The sequence below is a fragment of the Corythoichthys intestinalis genome, chromosome 15 (genome assembly GCF_030265065.1).
Source record: "Corythoichthys intestinalis isolate RoL2023-P3 chromosome 15, ASM3026506v1, whole genome shotgun sequence".
NCBI lineage: Eukaryota > Metazoa > Chordata > Actinopteri > Syngnathiformes > Syngnathidae > Corythoichthys > Corythoichthys intestinalis.
The window spans coordinates 10,726,692-10,750,878 of record NC_080409.1 but is presented as its reverse complement, the minus strand read 5'-3'; the positions used below and the strand labels follow the sequence as shown (position 1 = coordinate 10,750,878).

Sequence of the window (24,187 nt, the reverse complement as noted above, 5' to 3'; positions counted from 1 at the left end):
CAATGTCATGTGTGGAGGAAAATGGAACAGCTCTCCTGCATCAACACCTCATCCTAACCGTGGAGCACTGTGGAGGGAGTAAATTGTTTGGGGCTGTTTTGCTGCATCAGGGCCTGGACAAGTTGCAATCGTTAATGTAAGAATGAATTCAAAAGCTTATCAGGATGTTTTGCATGAAAACCTGAGGCCGTCTGTCAGACAGTTGAAGCTAAAAAGAGGATGGATGCTGCAACAAGACAATGATCCAAAACAGGAGTAAATCAACTACACAATGGTTTCAGAAGAACAAAATACACGTTCTGGAGTGGCCGAGTCAAATTCCAGACTCGAACCCCGTTGAGATGCTGTGGCATGACCTAAAGACAGCGATTCATGCCAGACATCCCAGGAATCTGACTGAACTATAGCAGTTTTGTAGAGAAGAATGGGCCAAGATTAGTCCTGATCGATGTGCCAGACTGATATACAGCTACAGGAAGCGTCTGGTTTAAGTTATTGCTGCCAAAGGGGGGGCCACTAGATATTAAATGTGATGGTTCACTTACTTATTTTCCCCCCTTCCGTCATTGTTTGCATACTATCCTCATTAAAATTTGAAAACCTATAAATGTTTGGGTGGTTTTAGTTAAAGCAAACACTGTCATCCATCTGTGTGATTTTGACAAAGTTCAGATCACATTTGGTGGTGATTTGATGCAGAAATGTGAGAAATTCCAAAAGGTTCAGATACTTTTCATACCACTGTAGACCTTCGGATTTAGACAAAAGCAACCGTCCAAAAATGGAAATCTCTCTGAAACCATCTATTAAACATAAGTTTGCATTTATCAGTGTTGTTTACAATGTTTTGGCTTTCCATTATTTTTTTGTATCCATCTTTTTATTTGAGGTTTTGAATACATTGACATGATTTAATAATTCTCAGCCACATCAAAGATAATAAATCAATTAGTCTTTTTCATGGCACATCTGATGTAAGTAGGAAAAAGCAAGAAAAATAATGATAATAATAATTTATAAAAGGATAGGTTGATAACAACACTTTGTCTTTGCCATGATTCCACGGAAGAAAAAAAAAAAGTTATGTTTGTCTGTATCGTGAGCAAGTCCTCATCTATTTTACACGAACCACACATACGTACACACATACCCACACACACAAAAAACAAGATAATAATAGTAACAGCATTCCCATTAGTCGTCAGTAGAGGGCAATCATGTAAAGTCAGTAATTCACATTTGTTCATATTTAGTTTTAATCCCGAATCCTTTGAGAACAATTTAATAACCTGGAGCGCCAATGGAATTTTCCTTTCATTTTTCAAAAACAGCGTTGTATCATACGCCAGCTGACTGATCACAATTTGTTTATCCCCGACTTCCAATCCTTTAACCGGGCTAGATTTGAGCAACGCCGGAAATCACCTCATGAAATCCCGCCCTCGTCTGTCGTCTCTTAGCAACAGAGGAAGCTTAGGATCCACCATAATCCCCTGGTTTCAAAAGACACCAGTGATTTTCACACTTGACGCAATGGAAGTGGCAATGGACCCGCTGTTTCTGGCCTGGAGTTACTTCAGAAGGCGGAAGTTGCAACAGTGTTCGGAAATTTGTTCCAAAATATTACAAGACAGCCCGTTCGACCAGGTAATGTGTCGCATTTAGCGGGCTAGCACAGCCCTGCTAGCTCGGTTCTGCTAGTAAGACTACCCTAATTCGCTGACATACTTTGTGGAATACTTCTCCAGGTTCTGATTTTAATTTATTTGCTTCTACTGTTTATTCATGTTTGTTGTCCTCAATACTCTTTTCACTTCCTTGGCATGCTCTCTTAGGACTCTTCCTTGTCTGTTTCTGAGGTAAAAAACTCTCCTATATCATCTTCATCTTTTTTATACCTCTACACCTGTCCACTCAGTGTTTGTTCTAGGGTTGTCAAAAGATGCTAAAATGTTGTATTCGATAGTAGGGATGTCACGATACCCAAAATTTAGGAGTTGGTGCCAATACCATTTCAATACCACGGTATTTTTTAAAAATCCCATGTACTTAAACGTACACTCCTTTATTAGAACTTCTAATACTTCTAATTTAGAATTAAGCAACAATACTGTGTGCTTATCCAGAACAAGCGGTATGTAGCTTTAAAGTATGAGACTAAAATAATGTGCATTGAAGTATCAAACAATAGAATACCGGTAAACAAAATAAAATACTGTGCATGTACTGTAGGCAAGGGCGTAGGTTTGCACAGGGAAGGTAGGGACACAACACTACCAACACTTCAAGATGCTCAAATTGTTCCCACCAACTTTTAAAGAATATGAAAACACCTGGTGAAATGCTAATATTCCATCATTTATCCATAAACGCATGCTTTTTGGATTCATATCATGCCACTTCGTGTAATTACACACATTGCAACACCAAGAAAACGATAGAAATTTGGATCGATTGTCAAGCTAAAACGACCGGCGCCCGAGATCCCGGAAATCTAGCATATTGTGTGCGTGACGTCACAACTAGGAAACAGTGCTTAGTACTGAATGGCGGCGATGATGGCGGACAATTTTGTTTCTAGTTGCAGCGACGAATCCGACGTAACGAACGTTGTTCTAATGGTGACGAGAAGACTTATAAACCTTTCTTTGGTGTTTTGGGTTATCAATTTGAGCCCAAACGAAAGCCAATGCAGCCTAATGAAAGGATCATTGAGAGGAGCAATCACACTAATGAAACACAGGCAACAGATCGTGTGGGAAACACCAAATGGTTTGTTTTGCATTTCTTTTTGTGAAGCTGATACACCGTGACTGCAAAATAAAGTAATGTATAGAATAATTATCATTTATTGCGCTATCATGGGTTTTCACTCTGCCAACAGACACAAATATGAATGGAATTAGAGGATTTGTTGTATATATTTTATGAGTGATAATTTATACATGTGTCCAGTCCTATGCGTGATATGTTTTTTATTATAAAAGAGTACTCACTCTGGCCATTTCGAGCTTGGCTGCTCCCCTCCTTTGCTTCGCCTGGGGTGGTGGGGTGGTCTCATCAGTGCCAGTCATTGTCCTCTTTCTTGATATCTCGGGACATTTAGGTGGCTGCGCGTGTATGGTGGGCACCGCATCTGCTTTCAGCAGCAATTTCTTCGCAAAACCTGATCTCATTTTTCCATAGTTTGAATAGCTTTCATGTGTAAAATGCGCGCCAAACAAAACTGTGCCGGAGGCTGGGTCTGCAAAATTAGCCCTCTTTGCAGGGACGAACTTCACTCATTGTCTGCGTAGTCCAGCTCTTTTTCTCGCGTTCGGGAACTCATGAGTACTACATTGCGACAAATGGCTATTTGTACACTGCATAGCATGACAGGTTTGAACCATTTTAGCGATTTTTTTTTTTTTTTTTTTTTTGATAAAACACGAATGCAACTCTCACGTCGACCTTTTGTTTCCTGGCTGTGACGTCAAAGCCCCATTCGGCTGTTTCCGGAATACTTTCGGAAATGTTCGTAATTTTCGATCTATTTTCGATAATTGCTCATGAATGTGATTTATTTTTTTGTTAACTTTATTCATATTTGTTATCTTGTCACATAACGGTTCTATTGATATCTCACAGCCCCTTAGTATTATCATTCTCTTTAAGCAACTTATTTGCATTATATAATTAATTCAGCTACATAAGTAATTTAGATAGTCTTCTCATATGTTGTAAGGATAGAATTGACCCTACCATTATTAAGTGATTTTCATTTAGTTCACTTAAATTGACCCTTTTACTTGCTGAATGTGCCAGTCCGGGGGACCACCCTGGATCCCTGGGGTGTGACGATGGCCCCTTTGCTAAGCTGCTGGAGTAGGGATGGGCTGTGAAAATGTGACAGTAACAAAAAAATACACTTGAGTGTTTGGTATGAGGTAGATTTCCCTTAAATATTTACAGACACTATTTTTTTCATTGTAACGTAATTTGTTTAAAAGTTTAAAATATGCGAGTGAATAATTTTTTGAAGTCGTTTTTTTTCTAAACTAAATATTTGACATTAATTAATGATTCTAAACTAAGAATGACAGACATTTCGAATAAAAAAAATATAATTGCTTAGCTTCTTTTTATGGCTGGGTTGAAACAAAAGCGGTTGCGCGATGTCTGTAAATGGTGGTTTACCGTGGTGGTAAATGGGGGCTTAATGCGCTATGAAACTGCTATGGCAGCATATAGACATATTGTTCTATCAAACACAATAGCTCTTTTGGCTTAAAATACAGCAGTTTATTTTAAAGAGGGGTACAAGAGCAGCCACTGCTTTTTCAGCCTTGTCTGTGTTTTCCGCCATATATATCTATATATTAGGGCTGTCAAACGATTAAAATTTATAAGTTAATTACAGCTTAAAAAATAATTAATCGTAATTAATCGCAATTCAAACGATCTATAAAATATGCAGTATTTTTCTGTAAATTAATGTTGGAATGGAAAGATAAGACACAAGATGGATATATACATTCAACATACGGTACATAAGTACTGTATTTGTTTATTATACTAATAAATCAACAATATGGCATTAACATTATTAACATTCTGTTAAAGCGATCCATGGATCGAAAGACTTGTAGTTCTTAAAAGATAAATGTTAGTACAAGTTATAGAAATTTTATATTAAAACCCCTCTTAATGTTTTCGTTTTAATAACATTTGTAAAATTTTCAATCAAAAAATAAACTAGTAGCCCGCCATTGTTTATGTCAATAATTACACAATGCTCATAGGTGATGAAGCCCATAAAATCAGTCGCACCCAAGCGCCAGCAGAGGGTGACAAAACTCCAAAAAACACAAGTAACAAGTGGACATTGCACTGTGCTGTCATTTTAATCTGTTTCAGTGGGGCATGTGCGTTAATTGCGTCAAATATTTTAACGTGATTAATTTAAAAAACTAATTACCGCCCGTTAACGCAATAATTTTGACACCCCTACTATATATACAATGTATACAGTACATATGAAGAGCTACACACTTGGATGTGAAATCATTGCTGTCATGGCTTTGTCAGGCTGCTGCTTACCTTTGTGAAACAGGAAAAAGACTAATACAGAGTGAATCCAGGAGAACTTTTTATTGCATACCTTGTATGGGTGACGATAGTTTAATAAACCTTTGGCTCTCAAAGGCCAAAATAATGCTAAATTTTTGAAATTTAAACATGTATTATACTAGCCCAACAGTAAAAAAGTTAAAATACATTAACAATAATAAACCCTTAACTTTTTTTAACCCTGAGTTTTGGCTCTCAAAGGCCACACAGTGCAACTTTCATGAAATTATGAAATTGACCACAGCATCCTGTCTCTCTGTCAGCCTCCCTCTCTGTGCACCAGCAGCCACATAACTCAACTTCATCTTTATATCATCGCATGAGTGAGACTCTCTCTCAGACACACACCTCCTTACACACCCCCATGCACAATTTAGCCACTTAGCTTAGTTTACTTTGCTAACTTCCACACAACTTTTGAAACAGGTCTCAAATTAGTGCATCATTTCTCTCAGTAAAAGACTAGAAAAGTAAAGTACCTTTGACCAGTTGAGCAGCACGCTCAGCTTGGCCGGTGTGTGATCCCTTGAATTCATTCGCATGAAGTACTATGTTTTCCAGTGGGCTGTCAAGCAAAGCAGGGAAAGTTGGGAGACTTGGCTGCTCCAGACGTTGGTTGAAAAGCGTCTTCAAATGTTTTGTCAGGTTCCAGTATTGAAACTGGCCGATTTACCACAATTAAATTATTTGTTCTCAATGATACCGTTTAACCAGACGTGTTAAAATCCGGCCCGGGGGCCAAATGCGACCCTTGGTCGAATTTCATCCGGCCCCCAGCCTCTGTCATAAAATTAATAATGTCTGGCCCGCACACAGACTTAATAAATTGGTCAGCAGTACTGCTACCAGCATATGAAGTAGCTTACCCACTAAATGGCAGTAGCACCCTAAGCAACATTACCCCGTGTGACCCTTTACTCCCAATTTTCTAAAATGGCGACAATCAACAACAACAAAAAAGTTGACCGCGACGTCCGACGCTTCAAGAATAGGTGCAAATTGGACTATTTCTTCACTAAAATACGCAACAACTGTGTCTGCCTCATTTGCAAAGAGACAGTCGCTGTTTTTAAAGAGTTCAATGTGAGGCGATATTACCAAACAAGACATGCTGATATGTTCGACAAGATTACTGGGAAGATACGCAGCGAGAAATTGAAACAACTTGAAGCTAGTTTAATTTCACAGCAGCAGTATTTCACAAGAGCCCGAGAGTCGAAAGAGAACACCACAGAGGCAAGTTGCGAGATTGTTGAAATTATTAATTAAAATAAATAAATAAATACATAAAGCAAATATGACACACAGAATGGCTTGCTAAAATTTGCTTAAATATATTGTTCTACGTAAAGGACGTCAGCCAAGGTTGGCCCCCCACATTTTTACCAGACCAAAACTGGCCCCCTTTGCAAAAAGTTTGGACACCCCTGCTTTAAACCCTCTCAAAAATGGTTTCAAGACCTAGACTCAGCTGTCACAAAATTCTACTTTAAGAACAAGAAAAACAGGATTAGCCTTGCCAACTTGCAAAGAAATAAACCGGAGACTTTTTTGATGTATTAATACCGAGTTGAAAATGACATCAGTAGTGGTATTTGTGTGTTTTATTTATTATTTTAGGCCGCATGGAGTCTAAAAACACGGGCACTTACAGAGATGGTCTACATTGATGAAATTGAAGTTGATCAGGAAGGAATTGCTGAGATGACACTGGATGAAAACGCCATTGCTCAGGTTGCACGTACGTATTGAGTCTTCAGTGCCTCTGTGTTAAAACTTGACAGTGACGTATTATTTGCTCATCTGACCGAAGGCCCCGGAACATCTTTAAGACTGCCTGGAACAAGTCATGGAGGTGGTCCCACGCCTGCTGTCAGGTCAAAACAACACAGCCTAATTTTAATGATCAAAAGGGACTTTGTTGTGCTCAACCGTGAACCTTAAATTCTAGGCCCATGACTCAGTCAGGGCGTCCCATCACAGGATTCGTAAGGCCCAGCACCCAATCGGGACGCCCTGGCACAATGGAGCAGGCAATTAAGACGCCGCGCACCGCAAGTACGGCTCGGCCCGTCACTAGCGCCTCGGGTCGATTCATTCGTCTGGGAACAGTGCGTTGATGTGTAGAACTCATGTGAGACGGTACAGTATGTGGTGGGTTTACACACTCTAATATTTGCTTTTCCTCATCAGGCTTCCATGTTAACCAATCCAGAGGGACCCTTTATAAACCTTTCAAGGCTAAATATGTCAAAGTATTCACAAAAGCCTAATCTGTCCAGGGTAAGGCAATTATTTTGCACATTTGCCCAAAAGAGTAGTTCTTAATCTGGGTTTGATAGAACCACAGGGGCTTGTTGAGTAAGTTTAAGGGGCTCAGCGAATGCTCTATATGTAAGGATAAAAACATAAAATTTTGACCTGTTTATAGGGACTATACGATATTTTTAGAGTTAATATAAAATTATTTTTTACTCATGCATGCATACACAGCAGACACTTGGACTCGAGTCACATGGACTCGGCCTCGAGTCGCAAATTAGATGACATGCAACTCGACTCGGACTTGAAGAAAAAAAAAAAACGCAGGATTTGACTCGCTTAGCTGGGAGGGTCCGAGACTCGACTCAACTAGGGTCGAACAGTCTGGGGAATTTTTTTTAACATATACACATACTTCGTGGCGTCCAGGTGGGGTTAATTAATTGAAAATAATATTTTTCTGCGTTTTTGTCAGTGAAAAACTAGCAAACTAGACTAGCACATTTGAAATGACTAAAATATGAATAATAGGCTAAGTATTTTCATCCAAAAGTGTAAGGCAAAAATGAAAAGGGCTGCCAAAAACAACACTGCTTGCTACTGTTTTTACCTTTCTGGTGCTGATTTGACGGGCCAAGCACTCGTTGCTTTATGTTCGTGCTTGTACAAGCATGCTAGCCATGCACAATCTGCAGTTACGCTTTAGGCCGGAGGTGGTAATCACAAGTAAAAAAAAAAAAAAAAAAAAATGACAAACTCGGTATAGTCCCTTTAGAAATACAGTGGGGTATTTAGTAGTGGTGTCAACAATAATCGATGCGGCGATGCATCCCGATGCGGGGCATGGACGATTCGATTCGATGCGGGCAACAAGCCGAATCGATTCAGCGCATTTTAAAATATATAAGTACGTTCAAAAATCTTCCCTGCGCAATTCCGGTGATGCAATGGATTTGGTTTCCCCATTTGTATTATTATTGTCATGTTTCATTTTTTACACACTGCATAACTCTGGTCAAGTTTCCCACCAACCTCATAGAAGCCAAAATGTCTCCAGATGTCAGCTTTCAATGTCTTAGGTGCATCAAGAATCTTTCTTGCTCCCTCTTTCTCCGCTTCAGCCATTGTTATGTTATGTCCTATCTCTTAGAGGTTAGATCTTGTACCCGAACGGTCGGGCCCAAAATGTTAAGCATTCACGTTCGGGTCGGGTCGGGTCGGGTTGGGTCGGGCCGCGCCGGACTAATAAATTTTTTTTTTTTTTTTAATTTAAAAAAAAAGGGATAATCCCAAGAGCAGGCTCTCTGTATTGTGCATTTGCTTGTGCACTCACATGAAGCAGTGGCGCCGCCCGCTTTTTCTTCTTCTCCTCCGCTGTGGCGCTTGAAATTCGTTATGAAAGACACTTTTATTTATGCACACAAAGGCAACACAAATGCGATCCTTTTGAATCCTCTCCTCTGTGTGTCTGCAAACTCGTTTTTTTTTTTTTTTTATATTAAACTTTCCCAGCGTTATTTCGTTGAGTAAATGATTTTATAATGATCGCAAAAATATGTAGACTATTTAAACATTAAGAAAACTTGCGTTTTTTTTCTGCCAACTGAGAATTCGTTACGAAAGACACTTTTTTATGCACACAAAGGCAACACAAATGTGATCCTTTTGAATCTTTTCCTCTGTGTGTCTACAAAATCGCATGTTTTTTTTTTTTTCCAATATTAAACTTTCCCAGCGTTATTTCGTCGTGTAAATGATTTTATAATGATCACAAAAATATGTAGACTATTTAAACATTAAGAAAACGCGTTTTTTTCTGCCAACTGAGAATTCGTTACGAAAGACACTTTTTTATGCACACAAAGGCAACACAAATGTGATCCTTTTGAATCTTCTCCTCTGTGTGTCTGCAAAATCGCATGTTTTTTTTTTTTTTTTTAATATTAAACTTTCCCAGCGTTATTTCGTTGTGTAAATGCTTCTATAATGATCCCAAAAATATGTAGACTATTTAAACATTAGGAAACATGCGTTTTTTCTGCCATCTCGAAGAAATGAAAATAAATTGCTGCTGCTGCGTTTTGTTTTTTTCCGCGTCACTCCAAGCCGGGTCGGGCTTCAATACCAGCGGGCCGTGTCGGGTCGGGCTGGATTTTTTAGGCCCCATCTAACCTCTACTATCTCTCTCTGCTCTCTCAATTGCAAAAAAATGATATTTCCTCATGTTGAAACAGATTGTTATGGCTGCTAAAATGCTGCTGCACTTCATTTTAATTCATTATTTTTTATTGTTATGTGGTAGTTACTGATTGCATTTCTAAGTTGATTGCACATATATAGTGGGCTAGGCCTACATTTTACTTTTGTTCTACATTGCAATTTAGTTGGATGTTTTGTTTGCAACTGAACTGATCCCTGGATTGATATTGCGATAAAGATGCTGCTGCACTACAATATTTTCTTTGTCGCTTTCTTTAATATTTACTTGAATATTTTTATCGATGGGTTGTTGTGACTAAAATACAGCGACTGTTATTACTGATTTTGCACAGGAGTTCAGATGTTGCACTGTGTGAAAGGCTGCTACTGTGTGTAAAAAAAAAAGAAAGCCCTGGATTCATTCAAAGCACCAATTAAATGCTGTGATCTGTTTTTTTTTTTTTTTTTAATATATATCTAAAAGTATTTTCATTTGACTTCAACCAGGAATGACACAAGAGCCAATAAAAAGTTGTTTAATGTCTGACCGCTTGTGTTGCCTCATGATTCACGAAAAATATGCTTTGCTTTAGAATTTTAATGCATCCCAGGCTTTAAGGCATCGCGATGCATTGCCGAATCGAATTGAATCGAATCGTGGCCCTCCGAATCGTAATCGAATCGAATCGTGAGGGCAGTACCGATGCACACCTCTAGTATTTAGTCAACCACCAATTGTGCAAGTTCTCCTACTGGAAAAGATTAGAGAGGCCTGTAATTGTCAACATTGGTAAACCTCAACCATTAGAGACAGAATGTGAAGGAAAAAAAACAAAAATCACATTGTTTGATTTTTAAAGAATTTATTTCCAAATTAGAGTGGAAAATAAGTATTTGGTTACCTACAAACAAGCAAGATTTCTGGCTGTCAAAGAGGTCGAACTTCTTCTAACGAGGTCTAACGAGGCTCCACTCGTTACCTGTATTAATGGACCTGTTTTAACTCATTATCAGTATAAAAGACACCTGTCCACGACCTCAGTCAGTCACACTCCGAACTCCACTATGGCTAAGACCAAAGAGCTGTCGAAGGACACTAGACACAAAATTGTAGACCTGCACCAGGCTGGGAAGACTGAATCTGCAATACACTTGGTGAAATAGAAATTAACTGTGGGAGCAATTATTAGAAAATGGAAGACATACAAGACCACTGATAATTTCCCTCGATCTGGGGCTCAATGCAAGATCTCACCCCGAGGCGTCAAAATGATAACAAGAACGGTGAGCAAAAATCCCAGAACCACACGGGGGGACCTAGTGAATGACCTACAGAGAGCTGGGACCACAATAACAAAGGCTTCTATCAGTGATACAATGCGCCGCCAGGCCCTCAAATCCTGCACTGCCAGACGTGTCCCCCTGCTGAAGAAAGTACACGTCCAGACCCGTCTGCGGTTCGCTAGAGAGCATTTGGATGATCCAGAAGAGGACCGGGAGAACGTGTTATGGTCAGATGAAACCAAAATAGAACTTTTTGGTAGAAACACAGGTTCTCGTGTTTGGAGGAGAAAGAATACTGAATTGCATCCAAAGAACACCATACCCACTGTGAAGCATGGGGGTGGAAACATCATACTTTGGGGCTGTTTAGCTGCAAAGGGACCAGCAAGACTGATCTGTGTAAAGGAAAGAATGACTGGGGCCATGTATCGTGAGATTTTAAGTGAAAATTTCCTTCCATCAGCAAGGGCCTTGATGATGAGACGTGGCTGGGTCTTTCAGCATGACAATCATCCCAAACACACAGCCAGGGCAACAAAGGAGTGGCTTCGTAAGAAGCATTTCAAGGTCTTGGAGTGGCCTAGCCAGTCTCCAGATCTCAACCCCATAGAAAATCTGTGGAGGGAGTTGAAAGTCCGTGTTGCCCAACGACAGCCCCAAAACATCACTGCTCTAGAGGAGATCTGCATGGAGGAATGGGCCAAAATACCAGCAACAGTGTGTGAAAAGCTTCTGAAGAGTTACAGAAAACATTTGGCCTTCGTTATTGCCAACAAAGGGTATGTAACAAAGTATTGAGATGAACTTTTGGTATTGACCAAATACTTATTTTCCACCATGATTTGCAAATAAATTCTTTAAAAATCAAACAATGTGATATTCTGGGGGGTTTTCCACATTCTGTCTCTCATGGTTGAGGTTTACCCATGTTGACAATTACAGGCCTCTTTAATATTTTCAAGTGGGAGAACTTGCACAATTAGTGATTGACGAAATACTTATTTGCCCCACTGTTGGCTGCCAAAATGAGAATAAATTTGAACAGGAATTGGCTTACAGTATTTATTAGCTGGTTAGCTTAGCTACATTGCTTTTGAATTGGAAAAAAATGGCTCCATTATCAAATTACGAAGGGTTCGGTGAATGCCCATGTGAAACTTGTTTGGTTCGCTACCTTTAACTTGGTTAAAACCCACCGGCCTAAAACTGTTTTGAGCAGGAACCGTTGATTGAGTAACCTTTATTTCTGTTCTCAGACTCTCTTCGAATACATATTCCATCATGAAAATGATGTAAAAAATGTAAGTGTGGAGTTTCAACTGCTTGTGAACTTGTCAAAATTGTTATGATTATTATGATTATGATGAGGTTTTTTTGTATTCGCAGGCACTCGATTTAGCTGCTCAAGCAACCGAACAGGCTCAGTTCAAAGACTGGTGGTGGAAAGTCCAGCTGGGAAAATGCTACTACAGGTAATTCATCTAAAAACACGTCACTCACGCAACACATTTATCTAATTTACGGCAAAATATAATCATAAACAAACAGCATAATTGTCATTGTTTTTCTAGGAAATCATCATCTCATTGTTAAAATACCATATGTTTGCCTAACTGTAATGCAAGAGTTAAAAAAAAAAAAGGTTAACAGGAGTAAATGGTAAATCATGGTCATGTCAAGGTGACTTATATCATGATTTAACATTCATATTTTTCATGCAATTTTTTTTTCTTGACCACAGCCGGGGTGTGTGGCAGAGGCCCCGGCCTGTAGGTGTCTTGGTTTGCGGGCATAAATGGGACATGGTTGGGCGAGGGGAGTAGGGTTGGGCATCAAGCATCGACGGGACCCGGATCTAACACGCCGATGCTCCCGGAACCGTTCAAATTTTTAAATTTTGATTCCATGTTTCGACGCCCTGACCGCCAAGCGGAAAAAATTGCTGCTGAAAACCAGGAAGAAGAAGCCACAAGAAGCGCATCTTTGTGCATTGCAACTTGATTACAACCATGGACATGGTGCGGCGGCGCTCAAAAGTTTGACTTAACTTTCCAAAAAAAAAAAGTCAGCTCAGTGCAACATTTGCAACACAACTACATATATCATGCAAAGGTGGCTGCACGATCAATATGATTAAACCCTTCCGGCTTCATGGAATACAAGTGCCGAGTAGCATATCTGAGTGCCTCGCCGGTCCTCTAACCAGTCAGAAAGATAAGTAGAACAATAAATTACGTCCGTCTTCTGCTGTTCCCGCGATCCGACCCCGGATTAAGCAGTAGATGATGGGTGGATGGATGGATGGATGGATGTAAAATAGTACGAGAATAAGTTGCATTATTACGTCGGGCTATGGTCGATATCACATGTATATACAACCCCAGCAAAAAGTATGGAATCACCAGTCTCGGACGAGCCCTCACTCAGACATTTTACCGTGTAGGACAAACTTGGATAAAAATCTTGAAAAAATAATGAATTAGTTTTTTGGACAGCTTGCAGTCTCTCAGGTATGAACTTGATGAGTATTCTTCATCAATTTGGTGCCAACTCTCTTTGATTGCCGTTGCCAGATGATCCTTGCAGGTCGGAGCCTTGCTGTGGATCATTTTTTTCAATTTCCACCACAGGTTTTCAATAGGGTTGAGATCTGGGCTATTTGCAGGGCATGACATTGACTGGATGAGTCTTTCTCCAAGGAATGCTTTAACAGTTTTAGGTCTGTGGCATGATGCATTGTCATCTTGGAAAATGACGAACATATTTATAATTGAAGGGAAAGAAAGCTGTCCAAAATTTCAATGTAAACTTGTGCATTTATTGAAGATTTAACCACAGCCATCTCCCCAGTGCCTTTGCCTGACATGCAGCCCCATATCATCAAGGACTGAGGGAATTCTGATGTTTTCTTCAGGCAGTCATCTTTGTAAATGTCACTGGAACAGCACCAAACAAAAGTTCCAGCATCATCACCTTGTCCAATGCAGATTCCTGACTCTTGACACCTTGTCCAATGCAGATTCTTGACTCTGGACAACATGATAAAATGTCGGAGTAAGTGCTCGTCTGAGACTGGTGATTCCATACTTTTTGCTAGGGTTTGTAGAACTAGATGCAAAATGACAGAGTCGGTGGCGTTAGCGCATGTATAGAGGACTAGATACAAAATGACAAACTCGCTGGCATTAGTAAACAGCCACCATCTTAAAGCAGTAAGCGCCTATTAAAATCAACAGTATTAAAAGTTCTTGAAATTATAATCAAAAGAAGAATTTATACTAATGCTTCGTCATAGCTCCCAGCTAAGGTACATGATTTTTTATTTATTAATTTATTTATTTTTGGGTTTGTTTTTTTTTACCCTACCTCTTAAAAGAATCGGAATCAAGAATCGTTCAGAACCGAAATCAAAACATGGAATCAGAACCGGAATTGTTCAATTTCAAATGATGCCCAACCCTAGAGGGGAGTGTCATACAGAAAAGTAAAATGATGCTCGAAGCTGGAATATAGTGTTTCAGTGTTTAAATATCGCTAATACACCAACACCCCACTTGCTCAACTGGTTGTTGCCTGCAGAAAATCTTCCACTAGCACTGCCTCCACCCCACATATCAGATGATCATCTTGAAGGGCCCGCGAAATAATGTAGGGGCCAGCGAATTATCATCCCCACCCATCGGATGTTCACCTCGGGAGTCTGTTTATTCTTCTCACACCCCATCCCTGTTCACATTTGTTCTGCCGCTGGACTCCAGTAATTAAAAAAAACAAAACAAAGAACTACGACCACCCAGCCCACTCCCAAAATGTCTCATCAGCCAAGAAACATGAAAAGCACAACTAAAGAGCGCGCAGTTTCTGTACTGGCTAACTCAGGACCTACAGGCAACAATAAGTCTGCAAACAATTAATATAGTGAATCAGCCCTGAGAACAAATTTTCAAATTGGGCGCCAATGAGAGATGCGTATACATCCCTCGAAGTCTGCTACATTTTTTTTTTATCCATAAACGTGATTTATAAGGTATGTTTTCACCCAGATTTGGTATTTAAAGTTTGTCTGATCTTTGCAGACTCGGTTTGTACCGAGAGGCCGAAAAACAGTTTCGATCAGCTCTCACACACCAAGAAATGGTGGACACGTATCTCTATCTTGCTAAGGTAATGATGAAATATTTACACAAGTATTTTATAAAAGTCCACAGTGTTAGTATTTAAGCTACCACATGCTTCCCCGTCCATCAGCTCTATCAGCGTCTGGACCAGCCGATAACAGCCCTCAACCTGTTCAAACAAGGCTTGGACCACTTTCCTGGCGAGGTCACTCTCCTCACGGGAATCGCTCGCATTTACGAGGTAGGGTTTGTCACCATCAGTGTTGCCAAAATTCCTAAGAAAAGGTAATCCAATTACTGATATTGATCGTAGCCTTGCATGTAATTCAATGTTGGGGGGGGGGGGGGGGGTCACAGGCTCGCACTACCACTGTAATGGTAGCCCTTCATTCTGGCTATAGTTTTTAGGTGGTGAAGGAATAGTATCTTTTCTCGTATTTACTGTTTGACTTTGTATTACTCTAACACATCCAATATAAAATAAATAGTATTTATATCATGGTTTAAGAAGAAACAAGCATAATATATTTGATATTATGAACGGTTGCACTTGAAATGATTAGCACTTGCAGCGCCAAGACACCGTGCAGATAGGGATTCTGACCACAGAAGCCCAACGCTTGCGCCATGCAGCTGACCAAGCAAGATTAACACTGACTACCAGGTAATAGACAAGACATCTACAAGCCCACGTCTGCATCGCCAAATCCCGCAATCAGCTCTTCAGGACAGTCCAGAACAAATGGCGGGACGTCCTGTACTACCACAATACCCGATAACAAAAAAAAAACCTCCCAAGTTTAATAGCTCAGCGCCTCTCAGACCGTGAGGTGCGCCGAACTTTCCACCTCAGTGGCCTCATTAACCATGACCCAGCAACGGTGACACACGAACTTGACCGGCCAAGTCTGCAACAGAAGTAGACCCAAACACAACCCTCTTCCTGCCTACTGCCCGCCCCGCGAGAGCTTTCAAAAAGACTGAATATTTAACTAATCGTTGTCATTTTTCTGGGGAACCTTTTGTTGAATTGTGATATGGTTACCCTGGAATGAGTCTGCCTCCTCGTCTGTGTCTGTCGCTGTTTTGCCTTGCCGTTTGATCGCTATCGACCTGAATAAATTGTCAACTTGTGTTTCGAAGCCTTTTCCAGACTTCAAAATGGAGTCAGTACAACGGTTTAAGACTAAGGTGAATGCGCAGGGTTTGGCCTTTTGGCCAGGTTGTCGGAGTTTCGCTGGCCCGGGTCGTTGGAGCTGCGCCAGTGCGGGTCCGGGAGTTCGTATGGCGTGATTCCGGCAATCTGGCTAAAAGATCAGATTCCTTCAGTGGTAATAGGGTATGGCGTATGCGGTTGAAAATGGTATCCAACAGGCTTTTCCACACCTGTTAAGAAAACGTCATTGATATGGACACACCGTGACGACATCATCCCTTGCCACATTGCTAAAGCATACAAACAGCTTGGTTTGGCCACTAATATGAAAAAGACAAGTACTACGCCACCAAACTGCAGCAGACTTGCCATGCCCCCAGACATCTCCATTGACAAAATCCGACTAGAAAATGTGGACCACTTCCCATACCTTGTCAGCCTCCTCTCATCAAAATTTGTTCTCGATGATGAATTGCACCATTGCCTTTGCAGTGCCAGTGGGGCTTTCTCAAAGCTAAGGAGGAGAGTCTTTGAGAACCGAGATCTCCAGACGACTACAAAAATCCTGGTCTATAAAGCCGTGGTGCTCACCACTCTCTTATATGGATAAGAGGCCTGGACCATGTACAGGAGGCACTTAAAGGCACTTGAGGCATACCATCAAAGATGCCTCAGAAAAATCCTTAGGATCAGCTGGGAGGACAGATGCACCGACACCAGTGTCTTGGAAAAAGCAAACATTCCCACCATCACTGCCACCAAAACCAGTTGAGATGGACTGGCCATGTTGTCTGAATGCTTGACTCTCGCCTCTCAAAACAAGTCCTCTACTTGCAGCTCGTTGAAGGGAAGCGGGCTCCTGGAGGCCAGGAGGAGAGGTTTAAGGACAACATAAAAACAAACCTAAAGATGTGCCGCATGGACATAAAAGCCTGGGAAGACATAGCAGCCGACGGGTCGACCTGGAGAAACATCCCCGTGATAGTGATGCGCAATACAACGCTGACCTTCATCGTGCTCCACGAGACGAACGCAGACTCAGGAAGGAGAGGGCGACCACTAAACTGCCCACATTGCAGCAGAATAATTGGGTCCAGAATCGGGCTCTATGCCCACCTGAAGACCCACAAGGACCAAGAAGGAGGACAGTCATACTCGACTACAAGTAGCCGCCGATGATGATAATGATTGCCAAATTGTATCAACCAACATAAAAACTGCTCCCGGAGCATTAGATTACTCGTTACTGAAAAAGAGGTTATGCAAGAGTTACTTTGTACCTTTGTATTTTGTTACCAAAATCACTGGTCGCCATTGGACTGGGGTTCAGTCCACCCTTTTTGACTGTAATATTCTCTGTTTTGGGACCGTCTCGTCACAGGAGATGAACAACATGGCATCCGCCACAGAGTACTACAAAGACGTCCTAAAGCAGGACAACACTCACGTGGAGGCCATCGCTTGCATAGGCAGCAATCACTTCTACTCGGATCAACCTGAGATCGCGCTGCGCTTCTACAGGTCGGTCAAAAGCTCTCAGCATCAAGTTGCACGCCTTCCGTGACAATAACGAATGATAGGGATGACCCACTTTTCTTTTTGCTAGGCGGTTACTCCAGATGGGGGTATATAATTGCCAGCTTTACAACAACCTGGGCTTGTGCTGCTTTTACGCTCAGCAGTACGACATGACACTGTCGTCTTTCGAAAGAGCGCTGACGCTGGTGGCCAACGACGAAGAGCAAGCCGACGTGTGGTACAACATCGGACAAGTTGCCGTGGTGAGTTTACCGAATGTGTCATCTGTTGAAAATGGAAACGCAAAGTGCACGTGTTTTCCATTTGCAGGGTATAGGTGACACGACTTTGGCCTACCAATGTTTTAAACTGACGTTGGCTTTTAACAATGACCATGCCGAGGCTTACAACAACCTCGCCGTGCTGGAGCTGCGCAAAGGTCGTGTAGAACAGGTAAACACTTGTATTTAGTCATCTGAGGGCTCAAGGTAAACCTACTAAAAAGTAGTGTTGCACAGATACCATTTTTTGCCCCGATACCGATACCTGGCTATGCAGTATCACCCGATAACGAGACCCTAACGATACCACTTTGTTTGGAATATACATATATATATATATATATATGTATATACACTCACCGGCCACTTTATTAGGTACACCTGTCCAACTGCTCGTTAACACTTAATTTCTAATCAGCCAATCACATGGTGGCAACTCAGTGCATTTAGGCATGTAGACATGGTTTAAGACAATCTCCTGCAGTCCAAACCGAGCATCAGTATGGGGAAGAAAGGTGATTTGAGTGACTTTGAATGTGGCATGGTTGTTGGTGCCAGAAGGGCTGGTCTGAGTATTTCAGAAACTGCTGATCTACTGGTCATTTTCATGCACAACCGTCTCTAGGGTTTACAGAGAACGGTCCGAAAAAGAATAGATATCCAGTGAGCAGCAGTTCTGTGTGCGGAAATGCCCTGTTGATGCCAGAGGTCAGAGGAGAATGGCCAGACTGGTTCGACCTGATAGAAAGGCAACAGTGACTCAAATAACCACCCGTTACAACCAAGGTAGGCAGAAGAGCATCTCTGAACGCACAGTACGTCGAACTTTGAGGCAGATGGGCTACAGCAGCAGAAGACCACGCCGGGTGCCACTCCTTTCAGCTAAGAACAGGAAACTGAGGCTACAATTTGCACAAGCTCATCGAAATCGGACAATAGAAGATTGGAAAAACATTGCCTGGTCTGATCAGTCATGAAACCGATGAAATCGATCCAAATTTCTATCATTTTCTTGGTGTTGCGATGTGTTTTATTACACGAAGTGGCATGATGAATCCAAAAGGCATGCGTTTATAGATGAATGATGGAATATTAGCATTTCTCAAAGTGTTGTAATACTCTTTAAGAAAATCTAGTCCTTAAAATGCTGCTTGAAGATATTTATATCGCTGTTGTCCAGCATGCACAATTATTGTCAACTCAAACTGTTTGTATGATGTTCACAAAGCGACCTTTGGACATCAAACATTCAGGTGTATATTTAGGAGGACAGGAACTAGAAATTGTCTCAGAAAATTAAGCACCTTGGAGTGACACTTGATTCCTCACTGTCTTTTCAAAGCCATATTAAAAGAATACGTAATACAGTGAAATTTAACCTGAACAATTTTAAACAAATACAATCTTTCAGAACATTTGGGGCTGCAAAAGTGTTTCTCCGCTGAGTGATTTTATCACACATTGAATATTGCGTTACATGTTGGCAATGGTGTACCGCACGCAGGCTATTTTTAGACCGTGACGTCGCATCGTAAAGCGGAAGTAAAGCCGAAGTGGGACATTATAGACCCGCCCTCGCATAGACACAACGCAATTAGTGCTACTTTTCGCCGGTAATCTTTCAAAAACGAACATGCCGATCACGCATTGCTTTTTTGGAACTTGTAGAAACGACTCTAGACATTACAACCACGAAGAATGTTTTCTTCATACGTTTCCGGAAACTAAAAACTCGGGAGGAAAAAAATGTGAAGACCGAATCAACTTGCACGGACTTTAACACCAGCTTGGCGAATCCATTCACGTTTCATATGCAGTAAACATTATGTTGGGTTGGCATGGTCTTTCAGAGGACAAAGAGGTAAGCCATTTTTATATTTTTAACTTATTTTTTTAGCGTAACGTTGTGCCGCACTGCTTCTGTCTGACAATGAATGACCTGAAAAGAATTACAATGGTATCTGACTGCCACTGTTACCGTTTCTGTTATATATAAAGTATATAACACAACTTTAGTAAGGGGGAAGTGTAAATAAATTAGAATTAAGATGTGTTATCAATGAAAAAATTAAAAGTGTTCGTTGGCTGTCACTGAGTAGCATTTGCGATCGCTACACAAAGCTAACTAAATTACCCCCAAGAACGGTAAGAGACGCAGGACAACCAGAGGATATATAAGAAAGACAGGGCTGATGGTAAAAGATAGCTTGTTGAAATAGGAGAATGTCATTGTCAGTCGCGTCGATAAAAAAGCTAAAGCTATGCTTAGGTCCGCTCGTTTTTTTTCGTCGTTTTCAGCCTTCGACACTAAAGCCATCTCTTTAACTGAACATTTTTATGTTCTTCCACATCTTTGCCAGTCAATTTGGCACCAGGCACATCATTTTCGAGAAAAATTGGTAGGTTTGGCTCTGTAAACATCTCCTTCGTACACGATTTCCATTCATTTCCTATTAGGGACAAACGGTGGCTTGTCCCTACTTAGCAACAGTAGCTAATGTCATGAATATTATGAGCGGAAGTGACGTGTTGCTTGCGGTTCGACATTGGCAGGTGTAAATGCATGCAGTAACGTAGAATCACTCTATAAAAATCAAAGTCTTTGCTAGAAAACCAATGTCATGCCATGTTTGAAACATTTTTTAAAAAAAGTACTATTTATTGAGCCTTGAGAATTAAAAAAATAAAAAATAAAAAAAAATGGATTGTCTAATGTACAAGGTGTTACATGGACTCGCCCTACCTCCCATGTCAGACTTTGCTAAAATTAACAGAAAGTGATTGATTGCTCTATCGATCTATCTATACATCTATCGATCTATACATCTACAGTGGTATGAAACTGTCAAAATCACACATATGAAAAACTGTGTCTGCTTCAACTAAAACCACCCAAACATTTATAGGTTTTCATATTTTAATTAGGTTAGCATGCAAACAATTACAGAAGGGGGAAAAATTAGTAAGGAGACTTAGGGAGCAGCCTAAGGAGACTTAAGGAGCAGTTGAAACCAATTTGTTTTTATTATTATTATTTTTATTATTATAATTTAAGTCAGGTGTGTACCCAATCACTGATGATGGTTTAAAGCTGCCCTGCCCACAATAAAACACACGCCTGTTAAGAATTGTCTTGATGAGAAACATTGTCTGATGTGCATCGTGTCATCCTGCATCAAAAAGAGCGGTCCGACCTGCGCTCAAGGATTGTTGATTTGTATAAAAGCTGGGAAAGGATACAAAACCATCTCTAAAAGTCTGGATGTTCATCAATCGACAGTCAGAGAAGTTGTCTACAAATGGAGAGAGTTTGGCACTGTTGCTTCTCTCCCAAGGCGTGGCGGTCCACCAAAGATGACGCCAAGAGTTCAGTGCAGAATACTCAGAAGGGTAAAAAAGAACCCTAGAGTGTCTGCTAAAGACTTACAGAAATCACTGGCACAGTCCAATATCTACAGTGGGGCAAATAAGTATTTAGTCAACCACTAATTGTGCAAGTTCTCCCACTTGAAGATATTAGAGAGGCCTGTAATTGTCAACATGGGTAAACCTCAACCATGAGAGACAGAATGTGGAAAAAAAACAGAAAATCACGTTGTTTGATTTTAAAGAATTTATTTGCAAATTATGTTGGAAAATAAGTATTTGGTCAATACCAAAAGTTCATCTCAATACTTTGTTATGTACCCTTTGTTCGCAATAACGGAGGCCAAATGTTTACTGTAACTCTTTTCAAGCTTTTCACACACTGTTGCTGGTATTTTGGCCCATTCCTCCGTGCAGATCTCCTCTAGAGCAGTGATGTTTTGGGGCTGTCGTTGGGCAACACGGACTTTCACTCCCTCCACAGATTTTTTATGGAGTTGAGATCTGGAGACTGGTTAGGCCACTCCAGGACCTTGAAATGCTTCTTGCGAAGCCACTCCTTTGTTGCCCTGACTGTGTGTTTGGGATCGTTGTCATGCTGAAAGACCCAGCCACATCTTATCTTCAATGCCCTTGCTGATGGAAGGAGTTTTTCACTCAAAATCTCTCGATACATGGCCTCATTAATTCTTTCCTTTACACAGATTAGTCGTCCCGGTCCATTTGCAGAAAAACAGCCCAAAAGCATGATGTTTCCACCCCCATGCTTCACAGTGGGTATGGTGTTCTTCGGATGCAATTCAGTATTCTTTCTCCTCCAAACACGAGAACCTGTGTTTCTACCCAAAAATTCTATTTTGGTTTCATCTGACCATAACACATTCTCCCAGTCCTCTTCTGGATCATCCAAATGCTCTCTGGCGAACGTGTACTGGCTTCAGCAAGGAGACACGTTTGGCAGTGCAGGATTTGAGTCCCTGGCGGCGCATTGTGTTACTGATAGTAGCCTTTGTTACTGTGGTCCCAGCTCTCTGTAGGTCATTCACTAGGTCCCCGTGTGGTTCTGGGATTTTTGCTCACCGGTCTTGTTATCATTTTGACGCCACGGGGTGAGATGTTGCATGGAGCCCCAGATCGAGGGAGATTATTTGTGGTCTTGTATGTCTTCCATTTTCTAATAATTGCTCCCACAGTTGATTTTTTTACACTAAGCGTTTTATCTATTGCAGATTCAGTCTTCCCAACCTGGTGCAGGTCTACAATTTTGTCTCTGGTGTCCTTCGACAGCTCTTTGGTCTTGGCCGTAGTGGAGTTTTGGAGTGTGACTGACTGAGTTGTGGACAGGTGTCTTTTATACCGATAATGAGTTAAAACAGGTGCCATTAATACAGGTAACGAGTGGAGCCTCGTTAGACCTCGATAGAATATGTTGGACCTCTTTGACAGCCAGAAATCTTGCTTGTTTGGAGGTGACCAAATACTTATTTTCCACTCTAATTTACAAATAAATTCTTTAAAAATCAGACACTGTGATCTTCTGGTTTTTTTTCCACATTCTGTCTCTCATGGTTGAGGTTTACCCATGTTGACAATTACAGGCCTCTCTAATCTTTTCAAGTAGGAGAACTTGCACAATTGGTGGTTGACTAAATACTTATTTGCCCCACTGTATGTGCACACATAAACTATATGTAAAACTATGGCAAGAATGGTGTTCATGGGAGGACCCCACGGAGGAAGCCACTGCTGTCTAAAAAAAACATTGATGCTTGTTTAATGTTTGCTAAAAGCAAGTTGGACACTCCACAGACGTTTTAGCAAAATATTTTGTGGACTGATGAAACCGAAGTTGAATTGTTTGGGAGTAACACAACGTCATGTGTGGAAGAAAAATGGAACAGCTCACCAACATCAACACCTCATCCCCACTGTGAAGCATGGTGGAGGGGGCATCATGATTTGGGGCTGTTTTACTGCCACAGGGCCTGGAAAACTTGCAATCAATAACTGAAGAATGAATTCAAAAGTTTATCAGGATGTTTTGCAGGAAAACCCGAGGCCATCTTTCAGACAGTTGAAGATATAAAGAGGATAGATGCTGCAACAAGACAATGATCCAAAACACAGAAGTAGATCAACTTCAGAATGGTTTCAGAAGAACAAAATACACTTCTGGAGTGGCCAAGTCAAAGTCCTGACTTGAACCCTATTGAGATGCTGTGGCATGACCGAAAGACAGCGATTCATGCCAGACATCCCAGGAATCTGACTGAACTACAGCAGTTTTGTAGAGAAGATTGGGCCAAGATTAGTCCTGCTCGATGTGCCAGGCTGATCTGCGGCTACAGGAAGCATCTGGTTGAAATTATTGCTGCCAAAGGGGGCGCCACAAAATATTAAATGTGATGGTTCACTGACTTATTTTTCCTCCCCTCTGTCATTGTTTGCATACTATCCTCATTAAAAGATGAAAACCTATAAATTTTTGGGTGGTTTTAATTAAACCAGTTTTTTTTTTCAGCTGTGTGATTTTGACAAAAGTCAGATCACATTTGATGGTGTTTTATGCAGAAATGTGAGAAATTATCTAGCTATACATGCTAGCTGTCTGTCTGTCCGTCTGTCTGTCTGTGTCTATCTAGCTATCTATACATCTACCTGTACGTCTGTCTAATCTCTCGTTCTCTGAAATACAACTTTTTTTGATCGCTGTTAAGAAGTCAAAATTGTGACTGATATCTTCTGTCCTTTGTATCCAGTCTAAAGCCTTCCTGCAAACAGCTGCCTCGCTGTCTCCTCACATGTACGAGCCTCACTACAATCTGTCCATTCTCTGTGAAAAGGTCATTTACACCCACCTTAACACCTTAGTGAATGTATCAAATTATAAATTG

At 40.9% G+C, this 24,187-nt stretch overlaps 1 protein-coding gene across 5 annotated transcripts in view; it reads left to right on the top strand.

Annotated features, from left to right (window-relative positions):
• The first annotated feature begins 1,477 nt into the window (after positions 1-1,477).
• The window catches only part of ttc8 (tetratricopeptide repeat domain 8), a 27,281-nt gene continuing 4,571 nt past the window's right edge, over positions 1,478-24,187 (top strand). Inside the window, exons 1-14 of one of the 5 annotated variants that reach the window (XM_057859684.1) lie at positions 1,478-1,647; positions 1,836-1,859; positions 6,730-6,850; positions 6,923-6,986; positions 7,061-7,220; positions 7,303-7,392; positions 12,111-12,155; positions 12,241-12,326; positions 14,931-15,018; positions 15,103-15,213; positions 17,510-17,649; positions 17,735-17,909; positions 17,977-18,099; positions 24,053-24,136. In XM_057859684.1, coding sequence (XP_057715667.1) covers positions 1,534-1,647; positions 1,836-1,859; positions 6,730-6,850; positions 6,923-6,986; positions 7,061-7,220; positions 7,303-7,392; positions 12,111-12,155; positions 12,241-12,326; positions 14,931-15,018; positions 15,103-15,213; positions 17,510-17,649; positions 17,735-17,909; positions 17,977-18,099; positions 24,053-24,136 — 1,425 coding nt within the window. In that variant the 5' untranslated portion in view covers positions 1,478-1,533. Of the gene's footprint in view, positions 1,749-1,835; positions 1,860-6,729; positions 6,851-6,922; positions 6,987-7,060; positions 7,244-7,302; positions 7,393-12,110; positions 12,156-12,240; positions 12,327-14,930; positions 15,019-15,102; positions 15,214-17,509; positions 17,650-17,734; positions 17,910-17,976; positions 18,100-24,052; positions 24,137-24,187 lie in introns of those variants that run through there. The other 4 variants (XM_057859686.1, XM_057859685.1, XM_057859688.1 and 1 more) reach the window with 4 other exon arrangements.